The following is a 22,706-nucleotide window of genomic DNA, read 5'->3' as shown; positions in this document are numbered from 1 at the left end:
CCATGCCTCCCTCTCTTGCACTGGGAAGCCTGACCTCAAACTCAGTGCCCACAAGGCAGAATGGTAAGAGCTCTAAGCGCTCTACCAATGAAGAAAACTTGTTTTCCAGAGCATACAGGAGCTCAGGCTGCATCTGCGTCAGTACAGACTCAAGTCCCAACCACACTTGAGCTGTGTCGGTGTACATCTGAAAATTATCCATAAACCTGCTGGTCTCCACAGATACTTACTTGTGGAACTGCATTGTCATGTGTAGCAGTCCCATGGGCCTCAAATCTTCATCTCAGTAAGATTAAGTCTGCCATGAAAGCCTGAAAGCTAGATGATGATAAGTGGGAGAAGGTATTCTGTAAGCATTCCAGACTCTTCCAACCACAGTTAAGCCCTGGAACGTCCACTTCGTCCTTGATAACAAGAAGCACTCAGCTTCTAAGCACAGACGCATTCCCTCTGCAGGAGATGCAGAACTCCTTACAGCACGCCTCTAAAGCCAGTGTTTGTCACGCTGCAACCTGAAGCTGTTTTCATGTTTCACAGAAGTGCTAAGCAGCTGCTGCCAGCATTCACCAAGCATTGACCCTTACAGAAAGGTACTGCCGTATAGTCCTACAGTGCTCGTAAGGTGGATGAGCCACGACCGCTGTGCATGCAGTACAAGGGAGAGCCTGCAGGTACCCTGAGGTGAAGGCAGACATCTGGGACAGCTATTCCATCAGAATGCACTCTATTCAGACGCAAGCATTTCCCTACAAACAGGCCAAGGGGCTTGCTCAGCTGTATTTAACAGAAATAATGACAGCAAAATTGTACCTGTGCCTAAAGTACACTCCGTGAGACAAATCACTCTGAGTCTTGCAAATTATAAATACCTAAACACCCCACAACTTACTATCCTGACACTCAGTTGTAACATTTCTGTTCCATACCCGAAGGAAACAGAACAACCTAGAGGTGAACTCCTGGTCAGGTAAATAGAACACGACACAGAGTTTCATCCTGGGGACTAGACACTGGATTTCTGTGGAAGATGGAGTTGCAGAGTTTGGACAGTTTTCATTGTTAGAAAAGCTCTGTTCTGTTCATTCAGAAAGGCAGGCTGGGCAAAGAGGTCAGAGCATTGTTACACTATTGAAAGTAAAGAATGAGGTGGGGAAGCACACTTACTTAGCAGAAAAATCAAAATAAGATTAAAATTAAATAATCAAATTAAATGGAGAAATTAAACTGTTTGTACAAACATCCTAGACATCTAGGTGATAAACCCAAATAATTGCTAATCTACAGATGTAGATTTGAAGAGGGAGGTATAACTGAAGCAAAGATTTACATAAGTCAAAGTTCAGTGATTAGCTTCTTTTTTACTTCAGAACTTGCAGACAGTGATCTTTAATATTTTTGATTTCAATGCTAACAGAGAAAAACTGATACAAAAGCTGGTGCCATGGCAGATGACTGACTCACAGATAATGTGACAGACAATCAAGTAGGGCTCAAATCAAAGGGCTTTTGATCAAAAGGGGAGTTATAATCTCCCAGGGCCATTTAACTAAACGATACGAAAGGTCTCAAGCAGATTGCCTTTCCATTTCTGTAAGCTTAAAAACTGTAAATTCTAAACCAGAAAAGCACTACCCAGAAATACTTCTTAAGAAAAAGAACATGTGGCAGAACTACAGTCAAAAGTAACTGTAGGAACATTTGATTACAACTTGGTACCATTTGCTATGTGTAAACAAAAAAAGTTGAACACCAGTAGTAAAGGTATGCTATAGGTACGTTGTGTTTCAGAGTTACATTTAGCAAAAGCTGACAGAATTACAAGTGTAAATAACTGGATTTAGATTCAAAACAAGAACTGGGAGTAATTTCATAACATTTTATGGAATAGCCTAGAAAGCCTCAATTCTACATAAAAGGAAAAATGAAAAATAATAAAGGCAGCATGGATAGGAGGGCAGGTAAAGGGAGAAAATTGGAATAGGTAAGCCAAAATTTGCGAAATTTCTCAAATCGTTAATAGAAAGACTCAAATGGAGAACTCTAAGGATCCACATGAGACTTTTTTTTGTAATCATAAAACACTTAAAATCACATTCCCTCACCAAACTACTGCAGTAGAACACTTAATATTTATTAACATGGAAAACCCATACATAATTTGAAAATATTTGTTTTTAGAGAAACACAGACCACATTTGCAATGATAATGAAAGAGTTTCCACTGTAGCACCCACTGAAGATAAACATTACAGAGGATTTACTAAAGTCAGAACCCTGTCACTCAGCAGGCCCAGACACCCCTTATCAATGTTTTCAGAAGGGCTGGCTAGGAAGTCATCCTGCATTGTAACTCCTGAAATATCACCTAAAAGACAGGAAAGGGGTGAGGGAAAGAGAGCGCATACCAAGAGCTATTCAGTTACAACATTTCAGATGGTTTGCTACACAAAGTCAGTGGTTTTGAGGAACTGGGCATCTGCTAAGCAACTGATCTGGTGTCATACAACAAACCGACATATCATGCATTAAATAACAGTTGTTTAAACAGTAAATATTAAATTACATAGGCGAAAGCCCTCAACTGACAGCTGTCTTCCAAACAGGTTCCCAGCCATATTAAGATTGGAGTAAGAAACTTAAATATCTTCATCCATAAGATAGAATAAAAACATAAAGTTATTACTGACAGTACTTTTATACGAGCAAGAGCTGTGGACTGGTACATTAAGAAGAGGCTATAATGCTGAAAAGTAATTAGAATAACCTGTAAACCAAAACCAGGCAAACACTGTGCATCTGCGTACTGTTAAATGTAAGCTTGCCAAACAATGAACAAATGAACCCTGAAAAGCAATTATTCAGAAGAGTATTTCAGTTACAGCAGATAGTCATCTAAATATGACTAGTTTAATGTCATGGCTCAGAAGGCTGTCGCACTCCTTGAGCACACTTTAACAGTGGTATCCCAACTAGCAGAAGAGAAATTTTACTCCTGTATCTGTAACAAAAAGTATATACACGTCAGTGTTCAATTCTCATTGTCTGTACTGCAGAAATGATGTTGAAGAGCTAGAAAAGAGTCTAAAGACAGCTAACAGAATGATTAAAGGATTAGAAGATCCACCCTACAGTTACAAAGTTAGGATTGAACTATGACCCATCCAGACTGAGCCACTAACATGGCATACTGGAGTACTTTCTTTCTGTCCTTGAACTTGCTAATAAATGTAACGTTCAAGAAGATGGTGAATTTAAACCATGAGTAGTGTAGTTATTTTATTTCCTGTACTTCATCTAATGTCAGAAGATAAACACCGTAATAAATCAACAGGTTATAAGACAGGTTGCTGGTGTTTAGTGGAACTGACATTTTTAGGTTAAAAAACACCCCACCACCAAAAAAGGGACCCAACCAAAAAAAAAAAAAAACAAAAAAACAACACAACCAAAAAACCAACCACATAAGCAAGCCTGAAAGCTAATGAGCACAGTGATATATACAATTAATCTCACTATATACAAACTACAGTCTAGATTGATAGGTTGAAATATTGTTTTAAAGAAAACAGATATACTAAATCAAGAAATAAACGTTTGTCTTGCTTATGGCTCTGTTCTGACCACTTCCCAGAGTTTTGGCTCTTTGTGCACATAAAAGAAATCTCGCTAAAAAATGGGAAGGTATTGGAGAATTGTGTGTCACTATGCTTAAATAACTTGGTATCATGTCAACAAGACAAATAAATGGCACGGAAGGTGATGACCTCTTTGATGACCTGTTTCTCTAGCTATGGATTATTCCAGAATATATCATCACTCCTTGGAGATACAAACAACTAAAACATAAAGAAAAGGCATTACACAGTACTGTCATTGTGCTTTTTTTCCTGTTTTTAAGCTATTCTAACATCAGAATGTGCCCTAACAGCTTGACAAGTCATATATACAGCAATGTTACATTAATTACCAATAAAGAAACACCTTCTTTTGCCTTTTTAAACATGAAAAGCATTTATCTTCTCTGGTTTACTGGTTTTGTATTATTTAAGGGGAAAACTCCACAGAAAAAAATGCAATGCAAAAATTTAAATACTATGCTCCTCACTTTACTACATGAAATTGTAGACCAAAAAAGTCTGTAAATCAAAAGATCCAGCCAAAGTATTTTCTGAGAATAATGAAATGAAAACTGCACTAACAAAACTAACATGGCTGTAAATTAAAAATAGTAATAATAATAATAATAATACAGGCACAAGAATGCCATTACCCAGAGAATGCTTGTGTCAGAAAATTCTTCAAGGGAAACAACTCAAAGGTGTACATATTAACTTCAATGTCAGAAGTTTGCATTTGTCATCGGGAGTACAGCCACAATTAGGCTATTAGCAAATTCTGTTCACGTTGTTTATCTAGGTTTGGTTCAAAGGCTAAAATCTGTGGAGATTATCGTTAAGTCTAGCTTTTAACCCTAACTAGATTTAATAATTAATAGTAGTGTATTACTCTGTTGTACAGCCAAACACAGAACAAAACCACAGTGAATCAGAATTTATTATTATCATGTCTTGCAGATAAGAAGCAAAAATGAATGAAATTAAGTAAATAAACCCCAAGAGAACAAAAATTACTCTGGACAAAGAATGTTTCTAGATTTCTGTGATCACAAACGGTATTAAGACCCAAGCTTAAATGATCACAAGCCAAGCCATCTTTAAAAGTAAAATATTACTGATGCTAACAGCAGAATTAGATCAAACACGCTATTAGTCAATTTACTCAAATTCAATAGTTCCAATGAATCTCTACGTCCTGGTTGTAGAAGATACTCAAGTTTACATTGTGATTAAAGCAAATTTACTTCCAAATTGTCTGTTCTGCCATTCTATGAAATCAGCTGCTAAAAAAGCAGAAACAGTCATCTAACTGAAACCCATCTTTTCACGGATCAGAGTAAATGCTTATTATGTCCTTTGGTTTATTTACCATTTCAATCCTAAGACAAACAGAGACCATGAAGAAACTGAACTCAGTACAAAAAAAAATCTCGTTATTTCTTCAACATTCTCTTCTCACCAAGAAAAACTGAAGTATGCCTAGGTGCATCTTCAGAGAAAATAAATAAATAAATAAATAAAGCATTGTTCCATCCAGCAATCCGGTTGTGAAGAGGTAAAACATCTTTAATTCTAGGAAATTACTTATTACCAAAGCACTCTAATCACAGAATCACATAACAGTTTGGGTTGAAAGGGATCTTCAAGGACCACCTAGTCTAACCCCCCTATCACGGGCAGGGAAATCTTTCACTAGATCAGGTTACTCAAAGCCCCGTCCAACCTGACCTTCAGCACTTCCAGGGATGGGTCACTTACAACTTCTCTGGGCAACCTGTTCCAGTGTCTCACCACTCTCATTGCAAAAAATTTCTCCCTTACATCCAAGCTACCCTCTTGTCTTGTCACTATATAGCCTAGTAAAAAGTCTCTCTCTGTCTTATACACTTTCTTTGCATATTGCAAAGCTGCTACAAGGTCTCCTCGGAGCCTTCTCTTCTCCAGGCTGAACAGTTCAACCCCAACTCTCTCAGCCTGTCCTCATAGAAGAAGTGCTCCAGCCCTCTGATCATCTTTGTCGCGCTTCTCTGGATTCTGGACTCGCTCCAGCAGTTCCATGGCTTTCTTGCACTGGGCACCCCAAAGCTGGACACAGTACTCCAGGCGGGGTCTCATCAGAGCGGAGCAGAGGGGCAGAACCACTCCCCTCAGCCTGCTGGCCATGCTGCTTTTGATGCAGTCCAGGATGCATCTGGCTTTCTGGGCTGTGATCACACATTGCCAGCTCACATGCAGCTTTTCATCCACCAGTATCTCCAAGTCCTTCTCCACAGGGCTGCTCTCAAGCCATTCATACCCCAGCCTGTAATAATGTTGGGGACTGCCCCGATCCAGCTGCAGGACCTTGCACTGCACCCTTAGCAAACTTCCAGATGACACCAAGCTGAGGGTGCAACTCAATCACACTGTTTATGTCATAATGAGGGACACCACTCATTACTTGTTTCCACTTGCACATTAGGCCATTCACCGTAACTTTGTGGATGCAGCCATCAAGCCAATTCCTTATCCATCTAACAGTCCATCTATCAAACCATTATCTCTCCAGTTTATGAATGTTGTGGGGGACCGTATCAAAGGCCTTACGGAAGCCGAGACAGATTACATACATAGCTCTTCCTTAGTCCACTCTGATGCAGTTACGCCATCCTAGGGCCACTAGATTAGCCAGGCACAATTTGTACTTGGTGAAGCTATGTTGGCTGTCTCTAATCACCTCCCTGTCTTCCATATGTTTCAACGTATCTTCCAAGAGATCTGTTCCATGATCTTAAGGCTAACACAAAGTTATAGCCTGAGTTTTGGCCTGAGTTTTAGCATTGCCAAAGATATTTCCCCGTTGTGGGGGATTAAAAAAAGTTTCACACACCAGAAGTGTTTCTCTTGGGGGATTTACATTAAATCCTTTTGGCAGGATGTCCAACACCTGTAACTTCACAGATGAAACCCCCCCACAAAAATTCACTTAAAAGGAGACTTGATGGATTAGGGGAATGGTAACGAGATAAAGGGACTTTGATCTCTAAATCTGTCTTTCAATAATGGGCCAGGTCAGCAGTGTTCAAAAGTCAGCCAGACAGCTGCTTGCTGGCCCATGCTCTGAGATAAACTACTGATCTCGTCACTGTTAATGATGACCAGGTGCATACGTCATAACCACCCCTTATAAAAATTGGCAGCCTCAGGACAGGAGAGATTAAATTGGCATGAAGACTGTCACCCTTTCTGAAAATACTTCTACATGTCACGTTCCATCAACACCCAAACATGAAATGAAAAGGAGCAAAAGATAATTTAACCAGAGCTATTTAAATATACGTGTGAGACCATGTGTTTTATTCTTTGGGCTTTTTTCCCCCCAGCACAACCTTACAGCGTCTCAGTTTCTAGGCTATTATTTCCTCTTTACAAACAAACAAAGAAACAGAAGTGAAAAGAATCATTTTCTCTCCTAAAAGACCAACTGAGTTAAAGCAAATTATGCTTGTAACAAAGGAGTATTTTTGAGGTTTGGTTTGTTTTTTTTAAATTGTTCCTTTTCACATATCACCTTTGAAAGGTTTTCACTATCAACATTAAGTGTTGATTTCAATGCCACCTAGACAACAAACTCCAAAAGGCCAAACATCAAATCACCCAAGTACCTGGAGAGCTTTATAAGAGCCTGTTGAAGATACATGAATGATGCCTTTAGTTTTCAGCATTTGATTTCCATTGCTTTTACTGCTCTGGTCTATGTGATTAAGTGGCGCATACACTGCTAAGTCAATGCAGTATCAGAGTAAAATAAATGTTCCATACTAGATCCTCAGTTTTCCAAGCCTGATCAGTTCCTAAAAGCACAAGGAATGATGGCACCTTTCCCAACTTCTATGCGTTTGGGTTTTTTTGGCCTTATAAGTTAGCAGTTGCTGCTACAGAAATCTTCTGTGTAACTTTCTGGCTGACTCTATTCACCCAGAAACATAGGCTGGAATAGCTTTTTGGCATTCTTTTCCAACATTCTCTAATATGAGCAAGATAATTAACATCAACATGGAAGACTTAAGAGTTAAAAACTCTCCTGTGATGAGTTTATAGAACAAGGAGAGAAAAGCAACTTTCCTTAACTTACATAAATGTTCTCACTCGGTACAAGGATTCTTGCCAAAGATTATCTTGTGTTTTTTGAGTTTGCAGCTGGTAGAGCAATGAACTAGCAAAGGACCAAGAAGCTAGCAACCAGTGAGCATACAGCCCAGATACAGTGACAGACATACTAAGAAGGCTAGGCAGTAATGTATATTCTGTGCCATAAGAGCAAAAATTGTGAAATCTAAAATATTCTTACATAATGGAAAACTTCAAAACATACCTAAGACATATTCATTACATAGTACCTCAGTTTAGAAAACTATGATCAAGATTTCTTTTGGTTGATTTCGTGGCCATATCATAACTAAATCAGTCATTTCTAAACTTTGATTCCTGTTTACTGAAAGAATCTGTAGCAGGTTGGGCTCCCATCACATCCAATTACACCAAATTCCTACATAATAGTAAACCTGAGCTCTTACCTTGGATTTCTCTTGAAGGTGGCTATCCTCATCTGGAAAAAAACCCTTCTGATCCACACTTGGCAATACTTACCAAGATTAGAGCTGTATTTTGTATACAAGAGTTAAGGACCTAACTGCATGGATCTCTTCAGAGGAGAGAAGATTTCGGGGGACGGGGAAGGAATATAACATATTTCAAACACTGAATGCCCTTTCCACAATTTCCCTTGGGGAAAAACAAATTCTCCTTCAATAGACTTCTGATAGTGGGGTTGAGTCCCAAAGCATTTCAACAAGGACCACCATGGCATTCTCCTGGATACAAAACAAAATGCATAGATAATCAATGAGGACGGGACCTTGGGCAGACATTTAATCCATCTATTTGCTCTGAGACAAATCCAGACCCAGCCACTAGACAAAACTGATTAGTCCCATTCCTAACAGATGCTTCTTCCTCACTCAGAGCAGGACAACCTAACTTACAAACAACGCAGCTCTGAGATGAAGGTGTCGATACACAGCTCAGCTGTGCAAAGGCAACAGTGATTCAGCCTCTGTCTTTTCAATTTACTGAATCAGTAGGGGTTTCCACTTTCAGAAGCTTTCTGATATTCTGCTGCTTTATTCAAGCTATGCATATACTGCACACCGCCTCCTCTTCAGAGAAAGACGAACCAAAGCACCATGGTAAGGCTTGCCTAAAATGTATTCTTCCAGTCAGTAGTCTGCTGGATGATTCTGCCTGAATGGATCAACAAAGGAGGAATCTTGTCTGGTGGGTTTTATTTTTGTTTCTGGAATAGCCACACCACCTTCTCAAATGCAGAATGAAATCAACAACAGCACTTCGCTGCTGGCAACTGCACCTGTACAGGGGTTCTGGGATAAAATTCTACAGTACCGTTAAACACTAAGCATAGTGTGCAAATTAAGTGGTTTGATTATTCCATGCCGTTCTTCCTCTGAAAACCCACAAAGGACAAAAATCTGTAGACAATCACCCTTCAGTTTAGTCTCTGTATCAACATTACTTATTGGGGGAACAATGCACTTTCAGAACATTTAAGATTTAATCTTTAATTTAGCTTGAAAAAACATTTGTGCTGTTCCCCCAGTAACTTTCAAAACTTTCCAAACCAAATTTGTGCCCTCCTGTGTTAAGCATCTAACTTCTTTGCACAGAGTTAACAATACTTAAAGCCTGATGAATGCTTTCTTCTTTGATGTCAACACCACCACATATACGACTTCCTAGCATTTCCTACATTCTAATTCTTCCTCAGTTTTGCACTGCTTTCCTGCTCTTCGTTCTTGTCAGTCAGAGGCTTTATAATTAGAGTAAATAAAAGGTGAATTCTGAAAAACTTCCATAATTCTATTAATAACAGCTGTTCATACATAGCAGCATTCGAGTGCAAGAACAGATTTTTCCCGAGTCTTGTACCATTCAACAGGGCAAGAAAAAACACTCGGGTGTTTAAAGTATTCTATTACTGCAACAAAGCTAATTACCATTAATCACATATCTACCTTATAATGATATTTCACACCTTCCTGGGATTAATTCTGCAGAGATAGTCATATTATTTCAAAACAAATGCTTTCCCCTGTGAAATTGCCATTATACACCAACAAAAATAATTCGAAGTGGACTAAAAAAAGCAGAATTATTTCTTAACTTTGTAGCATACACTCAAATGTCCGTTCTCAAGAGAATCTTCTGCTCAGCATGTAGTTTTCCCTCCTGCACTAATTCAAAATTGTTCACCAATGTAAGATACAAATTTTGGGTTACTTGGCTCTTTGACATATGAATAAAGTTAAAATTAGACAGAATTCTTTGACTGTTCAGGTCCTTAGCTAGTTCATATTAACTTCAGTGGTATAGGTTGCTTCTAAAGAAGTAAAACCAAAGCAGCAACAAGCCCTTTTTCATGGCTGCAAACAAAATATCTCTTCATGATGCATTAAAAATAAACAAATACGTTCTTAACATATGAAAAACATATATTTAAAATATACTTATCACACTGATATCCAAATGATGATTTGTGTTTTCCTCAACAAAAAAGTTAATTTTATATATGGACATATATACATATATGTCTATATAAGAATATAGAAAGGTGTTTTGCATCTAGAATTACATTATATTTCCTTAGAAACAGCTTCTGCTAAGTAAGAGATATTTAGTGATCTAGTTAGAATAAATATCAAGATATATCTTAACTATTTGTTAATTCCACAGTTGTAAATATGTATTGTGGTAACTACCTAAAATTATTTGAAAGTGTTCAGTGTAAGACAGACTGATACAAATATAAGTTACAGGAAAAAAAATAAGGAAGCTTTTTTTTTCCTCCAGCTGAAGAAAAAGTTATATAAAACCACTGTACTCCACTGCTGGCATAATGCACCCACTTCCTCTTCAGCTTATCCACAGGTAGTCTACATTTGCTAATTCACCAAGTTCTGCATGTAAATCTTTAATTCAGCTGATACAGGTGTAAGAAAATAAATGCATATATACCCTGCATGCGTGCTGGGTATTCACCTTATGTTCACAAGCATCTTTCCACGTAAGACTGGTTGCCATTCATGCTAATTCAAATGGCTTATCTTCCACCTGTTTCCTTTGGCAGCACATAGAGAATAAATGGACGCTCACACCAGGCAACTCTCTCCACTGACACATCTGCTACCTCAAGCATAAGAAACACCTACCCCTTAAAAAAACCCACATATTTTGCACTTGACATAAGACCAGTAGATATGTCACAAAATAGCAAACACTGTCACACATCTCCAGTACTTAATTTTGCCAAGGTTTATAGATATGTAGGCATAGCTAGCATGACACTGCCAGTTTATTTTCTTAGATACTCAAGGCATTTCCCACTGAGAAAACAGCGTATAATATAAAAATATAGAATGCCTGGGCAAAAGACATCCAGGATTGAAGATTTATGGCTACAGCTTAGCATGCAGGCCCAAATGCTGCTTTCTGAGACCACGCAAAATTTCCATGGATGACAGGCAAAGTGATATACATAAGAACTAGAGCACATGGCTCTTACTACTTAACAATGAATATGTATATACACGCTTAAAATACAAGCATGCAGAATACTGTACATTTTGTTTGACATATATCAATATGAAACATTAAAACACCTCTTTTTTCCCCAATTATAAAAACAATAAAAGTGTTTTTACAGCTAACAGCAAACAATGGATGGATATTAACAACTGGAGAACATGGAGAACAAACTGGAGAACTGGAGATATTAACAACTGGAGAACAATCATAGTGTTTTACAAAATGTTCAGCTGTAATGAAATCCAGAAGAATATAGAAAATACATGAGATTAAAACCAAATCCAGTGGAAGACTGAATTTGTTCCAAAGTGCCTTAAAGATTACAGCCAAGTTGTGCTAGTCAAACTTCTACTATGTCTTTTGTAATATGCTTCAGTGCTTATTTCTGAATTCTGGATTTTCAGAATTACAATAGTAAAAAAATACTTTGTCCTGTTCTAATCTGTTCCAAAAATTAGACAATGATGTACAATAAAGTACGTAAAAGTGGTATTTTAATGTTTAATCACAGAGAGGGTTTATTTTTAAATTATTACGTAAAAATAATCTTAGCATGCAGTAAAAGTTCTTCATAAATGACTTAGCATTTTAAACTTTTTGATCCTATGAAAAATAAAACAGTATCATCATTAATATACAAAAAGGGTGAACAGAGCACAGCAAGTGAGTGTGTGTGTCTGTAACACAGTAACTGTTAGGAAGAAATTAACTCACTTTGTAAGGAAGCACTATATCTTCCCTGAGTTAAGAGGCAAAAAACTTTCTCTTCTGATCCACACATTATTTTCCTTTATATTTGCTACATATGTGCATTTGTACATATGTATGTTCAATTTTTAGACAAGTGTAAGAAAACAATCTGGCATAAATATGCTTATTTGTGCCTTAAAACCCTATGAGTTAATAAAACCTTTCACTTTGCACTTGCAACAAGTCTGAAGAACATGCATGGTCAATTAACATGGCTCAGCCTAAACTGCACTAGTACCGTCCTTATGAGCTTTCAGAGGATATGCTTCATTCCCATGTTCAAAAGCCTTTAACCTATTTAGGCTTTTAAGTCCCACAATACTTTACAAAGTGGGACTGAGAAGTTGGCACCTCTGAAAAAAAGGGAAAAAAACAAACACAGAACCCGTTTGCCTATGTCTACATAAAATAAAATTAAGCAACCCTAGTAATTTAAGTTTTGAGGGCGAAAGACATGTAATGGCACAGTAAGGGTCTATTAAATTTAAAAAAAAATAAAATTACTTTAAGCAGTTTCAAATGGTTTTTGTGCTACCAGCCTCTCCGTTTTTAATGACTACTTTTCTGTTCTAAAATGGTTTTGTCTGTCTCATAACCATGTAAATCACCCACACAAACAACACAAACTTAATAACTGAGCAACTGCCCAGGCTGGGGAAGCAGTGAGAGTGACTGAAAAAAGAAAGTGCTATCAGATACCTAAAATAAATCCACTAATAGAAAAGTTTTCCTCGAAATTTGTTTATAAATTGAAACTTGAACCTCTACCCAATCCCACAACTCCAACAGCGGTTCACCACTATACTGCATTTTACAAGATGAGACCTTAAGTGTTAATTCAAATAGCTGCACATGCACATAAACACATGACAGAGGTGGATAAAACAAAAGACAAAAAAACACGCGTGCACAAGTAACCGTTTCTGTAGTGGTTTCATTACCCAAGTGTACAGATACGCTGTTAAGCATGAGCTGCCTAATATTCACCCCTCTTGGTCTCTAGCACATCATGCTTACGCCTTCACAAACGTGTCAGAACTCCTGGTTTGCACTAACCCTGATGAATGAAAAAACCTTTCATACAGGCACACTCAAGAGAATTTCCCCCAAGGCTTTGTAAGGGTTGGCTTCTCCCCTGTTCTCCCTCTAGTCACCGCATCCCATTTGGTCCAAAGCAATGACACAAATGGACCCCAATCTACCACCACCTACCCGCCCCCTACACTTCACACAACCAATGGCAGGACCTTGCAAAGCAGTACAAGCCCTGCATTGCTGACTGCAGAAGCAGATCTCTGAATTTCTTCTCTGGGTAATATATATTGGTTCATCATTCAGTTAAATTTCATACATTTCTGAAAGCTTGGGAGAAGCCTCTAGCACTACTGCAAGAAAAATCAGGAAAATACAGAAACAATTTGGACCTGAGTAACAAGTCAAATACGTCAGCTGCCTCTCCTGAAGTAAATGTATATCACTAAGTAATTATACTTAAGCATCCATAAAATTAAGCAAACTATCCATACCCTATTTTATCTTCTTTGTCAATCTTGAAACAGTCACAACATGCACTTCCACCAACCAAAATCAGGCCAAAATGAGACAGAATGTTATTACTGGGAGTGCTGCATCCATCTCCACCGCTCCTTTCCCACACCAGTTACGGATCCCAGCACCTTTCTCCATATCCAGGCAACCAGCTGCAGGAAACAGCATATTCATCTGGAAGCACTAAAACATATTCTGACTTTTCCTTTTAACTCTCCTTACCTCATTGAAAAGGCAGATTACTCCCCCAGTATAAATCACTACTTTCATATACATGACCCAAGACAAAAAATCTTCAGCATAAACATCCCGTGTCTACTTGGAACCTCCCTGCTCATCCACACACCAGACAGTGGTGCAGACATATTTCAAGGCCTGTGAGTCCCAGGCAGAAGCCGTATTACCACGGTAGCTACACGACATAGTAGACAGAGCACGCTGGATACAGAGAGACGTATTTTAATTCAAAAGGCTTATTTTATCCCAAGCCGAATTTCTGTTGAGATAAACACTGCCTCTGCATACTTGTGGCTCCAAAATAACAACCTGTTTTAACTAAGGAGGAACGATAGAATAGATTTTATTTCCTGACCAGTGGGTGGATTCCAAAGGCATTAAAGATCCTGTCATCCTCCTGCATACTTCAGGCTACTCCTCAGATTCGCATGTGCATCTGGGGCTCTACGGCTCCCTTTTCTTTCCAAAAAAACCGGTCTACAGTCTCAGCATAAGCCCCTTATCCCGGTTTACCTCATTAACTAAAAATCACAACGAAAAATGCAACGAGCGAGCCAAGAGCCTTCCCGAGGCGCACGGAACAATGCAGATATTAAACCCGCCGCCATCCATCCGCACAGCAACTCCCCCTGCGAGTCCCTTCCTTAATCCGCTTCCTCGCCGTCCTTCTCCTACACACACCGACGACGACATCTGCCCCCCCCAACCCCCTCCTCCCCTCACTCACCCGCCATCCTTCCCCCTCTCCATTTTGGAAGGCCGTTTCCCCCCCGCCCCCGTCTCCACACGCAGTCCGCCCGGCAGGACCCGCCGCCGCCGCCGCCGGGCACACGCACACCCCGCCGCGGCGCGGGCACGGCCGGCGGCTCCCCTGCCCGGCGTGGAGGGGGGCCCAGCCGGCCCCGCCGCCGCCCCGGCCTCCGCCGAGGCGGAGGGAGCCCGGGGCAGCGGCGATGGAGGCTAGGCTGCAGCCCCGGCGGCACCTGGGGCGTGCGTGCCCGGCGGCGGCCCGACGCGAGGCGGCCGGGCCGGGGCGGGCGGCGGCAGCCGGCACTCGGTCGGTCACTCACCCAGCAGCAGCAGCTTCAGCTCCCGGCGGGCGTCCCGCTTGTCCCGGCGCAGCTGCCGCTCGATCTCGTCGTTGATCCGCCGGGCTTCCTTGGCTTCCTCGCTCAGGCAGCACGCCATGATGGACTCCAGAGTCATTCTTCCTAACCGGTTCAGACACAACCCCCACCCCCCCTAAAATCGCGCGCACACACACACGCCCCGCACCCCGCGCACACGCACCCCGCCGCCGCCGCACCGGCCCCGGGGGGCACAGGCGCTTCTCTGCCCGGGAGCCCCACCAGGGCGAGCGCAGGCAGCCGCCTCGATGCCACACAGGGGCGAGGAGGGGGTGGGGGGGAAAAAAAAGAAAAAAAAGAAAAAAAAAGAAGAAAAAAAAGAGGCAGGGCCGCTGGCGGCGCGGATCCCCGCTCCCTGCTGCCGACACCCGCCAACTCCTCCTCTCCTCTAAATCACGCACCAAACAACATGGAAACATCCACCGCGGCGGCAGCGGCGCTACCCAGCCGAGCCGAGCCGAGCTGCTCGCCACCACCGCCCCTCACCCTGCTGCTCCCCTTCCCTCGCCGCCGCCCGCAGCCTACGCGGTCCCCGAGTGTCCCTGGCGGACGACACCCCCACCGCCCTCCGACACGACCACCCCACCCCCTGTCGAAACGCTAATGCCCGCTAATCCCTCCCCCCACGGCCGCGCACACACACATTTCCCCGCCGCTCCGGATCGGCAGCCCAACTCCTGCGGGCGGGCGAGCACCCGCTGCTGCCCGGCCACCTCGGCGCGCTCCCGGCGGGAAGTGCTTCCTCACGGCCGGCCGAGCCACCCTCCCTCCCGGCGCGGCGGCCGCTCACCCCTCTGTGCGGGAGAGCCGCTGCCGAAGCCCTGCCGCGGCTCGCCCCGGCCCTGCCAGTAAGGACGAGAGAGGGGGCGGGCGGCAGGGAGCCGCCAAGGAGGAAGAGGAGGCAGGGAAGCGGGCAGGGGCCGGGCTCGCCCGGCTTTTCAATGGCTCGGCTCCGCGGGCGTGGTGAGGCAGAAATATGGCGGACCGTCTCTCCCGCTCTACCCCCCGCGCTGCCGCACGGCGGGGGCGAGCGGCCGGGGGGAGCCGGTCCACCCACCCACACACCCCCCGGCGATGCTGACCCCGGCGCCCCTAGTCGGGTCCCGCGCCCCACGGCCGCCCCCGCCCGCCCTTCGGCGGAGGGGAGGGGAGGGGAGGTGGGGGGAGAAGGAGCGGGCGGTTTCCTCACACCAAATGGCCGCGGGGAAGGCGGCAGGCTGCGGTGCGCCCTGCAGGGCAGCGCCTTCCCCAGCGGCAGGCCCTGAGGGCGGTTTCGCCTTCTCCGTTTTTAGCGGGGGTGGGAGACGTTTTTATCCCGTGCCCGTCCCAGCGGGGGTGAGTTGGGCTGGCAGGGACGGGGGGGGGAATGTGGCAACTGAAAGGAGGGGAGGGAAAGGGAAGGGAGAGGCGCCTTCTCCGCGTTGGGACGGAACGTTCGTAACCGCCAAGGCCCACACCGCCGGGCAGGGGTGAGGTTCGACGCCCGCGGCCGCCACGCTCCGCCTGGGCGGCTCTGCCGCGGGCAGGGGGCGCGGGGGGGCGGGGGGACGCTGCCCCGCCCCACGGAAGGCAGCCCGTGTCCCGCCGGCGCGGCCTGTGCCCAACCGGCGCTGGCAACTGCCGCCCCTCGCCCCGGCCACGGCCCCAGCAGCCCCCGGGGGGGTGGCCCACCGCTGGCCGGATCCGTTGACGCAGCTCCTCGTTTCTCCGGATTCATCAGCTCCTCGCAGAATTGCCGCGCCTGCCCTTGGTTTGCCCGCCTCCATGTTGAACCGTTCCTGTCTGGAAATACTGCAAAGTCTGGGGGGAAGCTCGTGAAATGGGTAGAGGGGCACATCGGTCTCCATCTTCCAGCTTCGGGTGTGATGACCTTGCCAGCACCTCTTGACGGCTATTGTGAAATTCGTGCGCCCTTTCCTAAAACTCTTCATGCGTACTGACAATATGAATTAAGTAGGGTCCGTCTGCCCTATGGCGTAAGATTAGGAGGGGATTAAAAAATGGGAATAAAATAATCACGAAAGTAATGCAGTCAATCAATTTTTAAAGAATGATTTTTTTTTCATTACTCTGAAACAGTATTTCCACGTATTCCTATATCGTATTTTTATGTATAATGTATAAAAAAAAACAGTTAATAGAACTTGGGATATTTTTTAAAATTATATGTATTTATTCCAGTAAATTGAGTTTTAGTCAAAATTGTGTAATCTTAGTTATTAATAAAAAATTGTATTTCATTCAAGCCATCTTCTCTATTTTAAAACCTATTTTAAAACCTCTATGTATGTAGGCATATCTGTGTACTTATCTATCTGTGGTTTTGTCCCAGATTAATGCATTAATATTAAATGCAATAAAGGTTTCTAAAGATCAAGTTAAAAGGGACGGCTTACGTAAAAATGCGAATAAGTAATGAAAGGGAGGGCAAAAAAAAATTTCTTCATGAAATTAATTCTCAACATACCAGAGTTTTCTTCTAAAAGCCACGGCCCAGAAGGGTGAAGATGGGTGCGCAGTACAGGTCACAAGAGATGCTCGATGGATGTGCAACTGTTTTGTGCCTAGAACACTGGTACACGGAGTTCAAGTACTTGGCAACCATCTTCTGGCGCCGTGGAGAGAAAGGGTATGAGTGGGTCGACGAATTTGCAACCTTTGGGTGAACTGTATGAAAATCCCCCCCACAAATAGAGGGCACAGCGGTTCTATTGAAAACTATATACCTCAGACAATATCGCAACATTCCCAATTAGATGAAGTCTGACTCAACTGTCTTAACCAGCCCTTCTATATGCTCAGTCTAGAAGGCATGAATACAGTGTGTACCTCAAGTGCAGAACTGTCATTTAATTTTGCATTTTTAACAAGAAAAGACACGCCAGGGACCATAAATTTAATCTGTATGTGCCGCTCCCATTGACATCATTGGATTTTAAATCTCCACTGGATAAATATCTTCAGATTTTTAATGGATGAGCCATCTAGTCCTGAATCTGGCACCAGCAGATAGCCATTACACGCTGTTTTGCCCATTTGCTTTGTGACTTAGTGGAAGTCAGAAGAACCCCCATTATGGACAATTACATGATAGTAAGCCTACGAGGAAATTTCTTTCCCGCCCTCATCTCCGTAATGGTTGGCTTTTGTTTTGAAACATGAAACATCCGTTATAAATATTTTATCCTAATAAGAACTATCAGTAAATGACGGACACCATTATTGCCCATACAGATAATTATTGTCCATAGATACTATCCATACTGTTACCTAATCCTGGGCAGATACTTCCTGATAAGCCTTACCTGTAGGAGACTACCCCTGTAGTCTCATATCGCTCTATCCAAGTAGCGTCCAGTGCATGGCTCTTGGCAACCCATTGCCTGTGAGATGTTTTAATGTTGCTTACTGCCACTGGAAATTAAAAGTTAAAAGTGAGACTGACAGAGGGAGCAAAATATGATATTAAACACCCTGCATCTTCAGTAGTCCTCCTCAGAAGCCAGCAAAGATTGGGAAACCACCACCCTGTTTTATCATCTCCATATTGATCTTTGCACTGATCTATCCCATTTTCATCTCTTCCTTCCATATGCCCAAAGATATTTATTGCCACTCTCCTCTGTCTCTTCTGCTTGAGGTAACGTTTTCTGTGGTGTTTTGACAGATTCCGAATAGTATCTGAACTTGGCACTCACATGACAGTAAAGCGGCAGATCACGTATAGCAACATCGCAGGATTTTCGTAGTTAGTCAGCTTCCCATCTTCGGCGATGGAATATCTGGGAAGTGCTCTTTGATTGCCACCGTGCATTAGGAAGATGTTTTCACAGTGCTGTGCACAAGTACATCTCAGTCTTGTTGGTGAGTACTTACAGTTAATTTAGACACCATCAGTATATCTGAGTAGAGCAAATTATCCTTCCAGGATGCCACCCCAATCAGGTTTGTGTTGCGGGGTTTGGTGGGTTTTTTTTAGAACAACAAACAAATTGTATCTGCTGGTTCTCTGCTGTTAAATGAATAACATCCAGTATTTGCAATTTCCTTCAACTGATAAAATCAGTTTGTTCCAGTATGTGTTGTTTTGACAAATCACCTTCTGAAAGTTTTCCAGTGTTATTTGTTTCAAAGTAAAAGCTGTCTGCCAAGGTCCTAAGGGACAGACTAATGACTAGGGAAGGATTAAATAACCTGTTTGTTCATTTGATTTATGTGATTTTTTTTAAAAAATGTGTTTCGTCTTAACGAGGTTCTTATTGATGACTTATTTCTGAAAAAGTGCAAGAATTGTTTGGTATTCTTTTGTTCCTCAAAGGCTGTCTTGATCCTGCTAATTTTTTTGATCACCATCATGTTCTGTGGAGAGGTACAATGTGTGTCGCATCACTACCGTACACCCCAGACACACTATGGCACGCTATGGCACACTATCACAAGCCTCAGCATTGTTTCATTAGTTCCTTTGTGATCTTAAGGACTAGAGACTCCTTTTTCTCTATGAGCCACCTCTATTAACACCTGGTTGCAGGTGTTTGCCAAAGCTTACAGGATTCCAGTGGGAACTTTTCACCAGAGCCCCTGCCTCAGCCTCGATGGGTGGCCGTATGACCTCCTATCCCACCCTGGCAAAGCCAGGTGGAAAGCAAAATCAGGTGGAGGAGAAGCCGCCCGGAATTTGTTGCTGCACCCTATGTGCTGTTTTGTCTCTACAGAGCGTTCTGAAGAAGGAAAGACGGTGCAGGGGGGTGTGTGTGTGTGCACGCGTGTGTGTACAGCGAGCGGCAGAGCTTGCTTCTGGAGGAATGTTGATCTCCCACCACAAAGCCCATCGCTCGTGCGCAGGGACACAGCTCCCTGCCCCGGCTCCAGAACCCAGAGAAAATCGTCCGTAAAATAACACCCCATGGCCTGCTCTTTCTCTCCAGACATCTGTGCTGACGAGCATTAGGTTGGGCTTGGGGATGGATGAAGCCTTGTCCAGGGCTTATTCTTCCTCTGGATGGAGAGGGCAGAGGCTGAAGGGGAGGGAAAGTGCCATGGCAAATGCAAGAACAAGAGGGACAGGGAGGCCCCCTGCTAGGCACAGTGGGTGACATGGCTTCTGTCAGCAGCACGCTTTGTCGGTGAGATGGCTGCTGTGGGCAGCCAGCCTCGGGGTGCTCACAGTGCGGGCAGAAGTGGGACAGAAGAGGCAGAAGAAGACTTCTGTCCTCCATCACCCAGCAGTTCCCTCCCCCGCCCAGCACCGCCTCACCCTCAGTCCCCTCTTCTGCCAGCCCTGGCCCTCACTGCCTGATTTAACTCCTTAACTCTGCATGGGACTGTTCCTGTTTTATTGGGGTTTTATCCTGAGTTAGTTTGCTGTGAGTTTAAGGAATTGCATCAGCTTCCCAAAGGTTCAGATGACCCTTTGAGCATGCTCAAGGGAAATGGCCAGTAGGCACAGGGTGGTCCAGACCACCCTTTCTGTGGCACTAAGCTGCCGGATCAGCTACATCAGCCAGCCGTTCCCATGTGGTCTGCACAGGTCTGGTGAAACAGAATCATAAATTTGAGTCCTGAAACACTTGACATAGCCATATGGTACAAATTACAACATTAGATCCATGGAATTGTAGAATCACAGAATGGTTCGGGTTGGAAGGGACCTTAAAGATCACCTAGTTCCAACCCCCCTGCCATGGGCAGGGACACCTCCCACTAGATCAGGTTGCTCAGAGCCCCATCCAGCCTGGCCTTGGACACTTCCAGGGATGAGGCATCCACAACTTCTCTGGGCAACCTGTTCCAGTGCCTCACCACCCTCACAGTAAAGAATTTCTTCCTGATATCTAATCTAAATCTCCCATCTTTCAGTTTGAAACCGTTACCCCTTGTCCTATCACTCCACTCCCTGGTCAAGAGTCCCTCCCCATCCTTCCTGTAGGCCCCCTTCAGGTACTGGAAGGCCACTATAAGGTCTCCCTGAAGCCTTCTCTTCTCCAGGCTGAACAACCCCAACTCTCTCAGCCTGTCTTCATAGGAGAGGTGCTCCAGCCCTCTGATGATCTGTTCTCTTATTGGTAGAGTATGATCTGATATCACAGTAGCTCAGTAAAAAGAAATACTTAGGTGTTCAATATTAGCACCTGCTGCCTCTGTGATTACTTTTGTCCTGTTGTTTATCTACTGTTTTTATCACGAAATGGATACCGATTATGTATCCGGAGTATTGTATTTGTATTTTTTTTATTTGTTAACTACATATATTAAAATCTCCTCCCAAAGGTTTAAGCAACCTCTGTGATAAAGTGTTTCTCCCAGGATCTAGTGTGGGATACTATTCCTCCACCTCTTTGACCTGAATTATAAATCTGCATTTTGGCAGCATAGGAATACTGCCGTTTCTGTCAAGATACCTTTTATGCTTATTTCTTTTGTTCTTCACCTTCAAGCACATTTACTCTTTCAGCTTCTTGAATTAGCAATATTTTTTACAGGGCAGCTTTTATTCTTTATTGGGTTTCTATTTTTGTGCAACTCCAAAATAAGTTACTCTTAGCTGTTTCATCATGCATACTTATTAACCTACAGAGACTTTGTATAATGTCTAGTTCATTTGCAGTCAATAGGATATCTTATGCTTTGCTGGGTCATGAGTGTTAATGACATTAGGTGTTTGGATTATTTATCTAAGACCTCAAGCATTGTTTTCCTATTCTTTTATTCTTCTCCTACAGTCTGTTCGTTGGTATATGCTACATAATTCTGATTTCATTCAACTTTCATAGTGTTGTAACTCCATCATCTTCAGTGGAATTACTGTTTTGCATCATCATACACAGTAGTATCAGACCCTGAGATCCCTTTAAGATGTTCAACATACACATTGTAATGGTGTGAATCCTCCAGTTTGTTCAGAAAATTTTTCTTTGTACATCCTCAGCAATAGCCTAACCATTAGAATAATCTGGTAGGCCATCAGTCCCACCTCTGTGTCATAAGACAGAGAGACAAGAGTTACACAGGACCCACATAGGAGTAGTTCTTTTAGTATTTATTTTCAAAGAATTATTCGTGATTCACAGAATCACAGAACGGTAGGGGCTGGAAGGGACGTCTGGAGATCATCTAGTCCAACCCCCCTGCCAGAGCAGGGTCACCCAGAGCAGGTTGCACAGGAACGCGTCCAGGCGGGTTTGGAATGTCTCCAGAGTTGGAGACTCCACCACCTCTCTGGGCAGCCTGTTCCAGTGCTCTGCCACCCTCAGAGTAAAGAAGTTCCTCCTCATGTTTAGGTGGAACTTCCTATGCTCGAGTTTGTGCCCGTTACCTCTTGTCCTGTCTCCGGGCACCACTGAAAAGAGCCTGGCCCCATCCTCCTGACACCCACCCTTTGAGTATTTACAAGCTTTGATAAGATCCCCCCTCAGCCATCTTTTTTCCAGACTGAAGAGACCCAAATCCCTCAGCCTTTCTTCATAAGAGAGGTGTCCCAGTCCCCTAATCATCTTGGTAGCCCTTTGCTGTACCCTCTCCAGCAGTTCCCTGTCCTTCTTGAACCAGGGAGTCCAGAACTGATTCCTCCCATCATCCAATGAGTGTATCAGCTGAGGTTATTTTTTTGCAATCCCAAGTATGTCACTAGAAGAACTACGGATAACTATCTCATCGGCCGTAATTTTATGATGGAAGATAAATCTAAAATCAAAGCACGCCACGATGCTTTTCACAACCTTGCACCAAAGTTTAGTATGTAAAGTGAAAAATTGCCATCTTGTGTTACAATGTTTCCTCAGTTAAA

General features: G+C 43.2%; 1 protein-coding gene across 1 annotated transcript in view; it reads right to left on the bottom strand.

Annotated features, from left to right (window-relative positions):
* The window catches only part of LOC134508207 (guanine nucleotide-binding protein G(q) subunit alpha), a 133,253-nt gene extending 117,752 nt beyond the window's left edge, over positions 1 to 15,501 (bottom strand). Inside the window, exon 1 of the mRNA XM_063319451.1 lies at positions 14,864 to 15,501. Coding sequence (XP_063175521.1) covers positions 14,864 to 14,999 — 136 coding nt within the window. The 5' untranslated portion in view covers positions 15,000 to 15,501. The remainder of the gene's footprint in view (positions 1 to 14,863) is intronic.
* Positions 15,502 to 22,706: the final 7,205 nt, after the last annotated feature.

Source organism: Chroicocephalus ridibundus, chromosome Z (assembly GCF_963924245.1).
Source record: "Chroicocephalus ridibundus chromosome Z, bChrRid1.1, whole genome shotgun sequence".
In the NCBI taxonomy this organism is placed as follows: Eukaryota; Metazoa; Chordata; class Aves; order Charadriiformes; family Laridae; genus Chroicocephalus; species Chroicocephalus ridibundus.
This window is presented reverse-complemented; position numbering and strand designations above follow the sequence as displayed.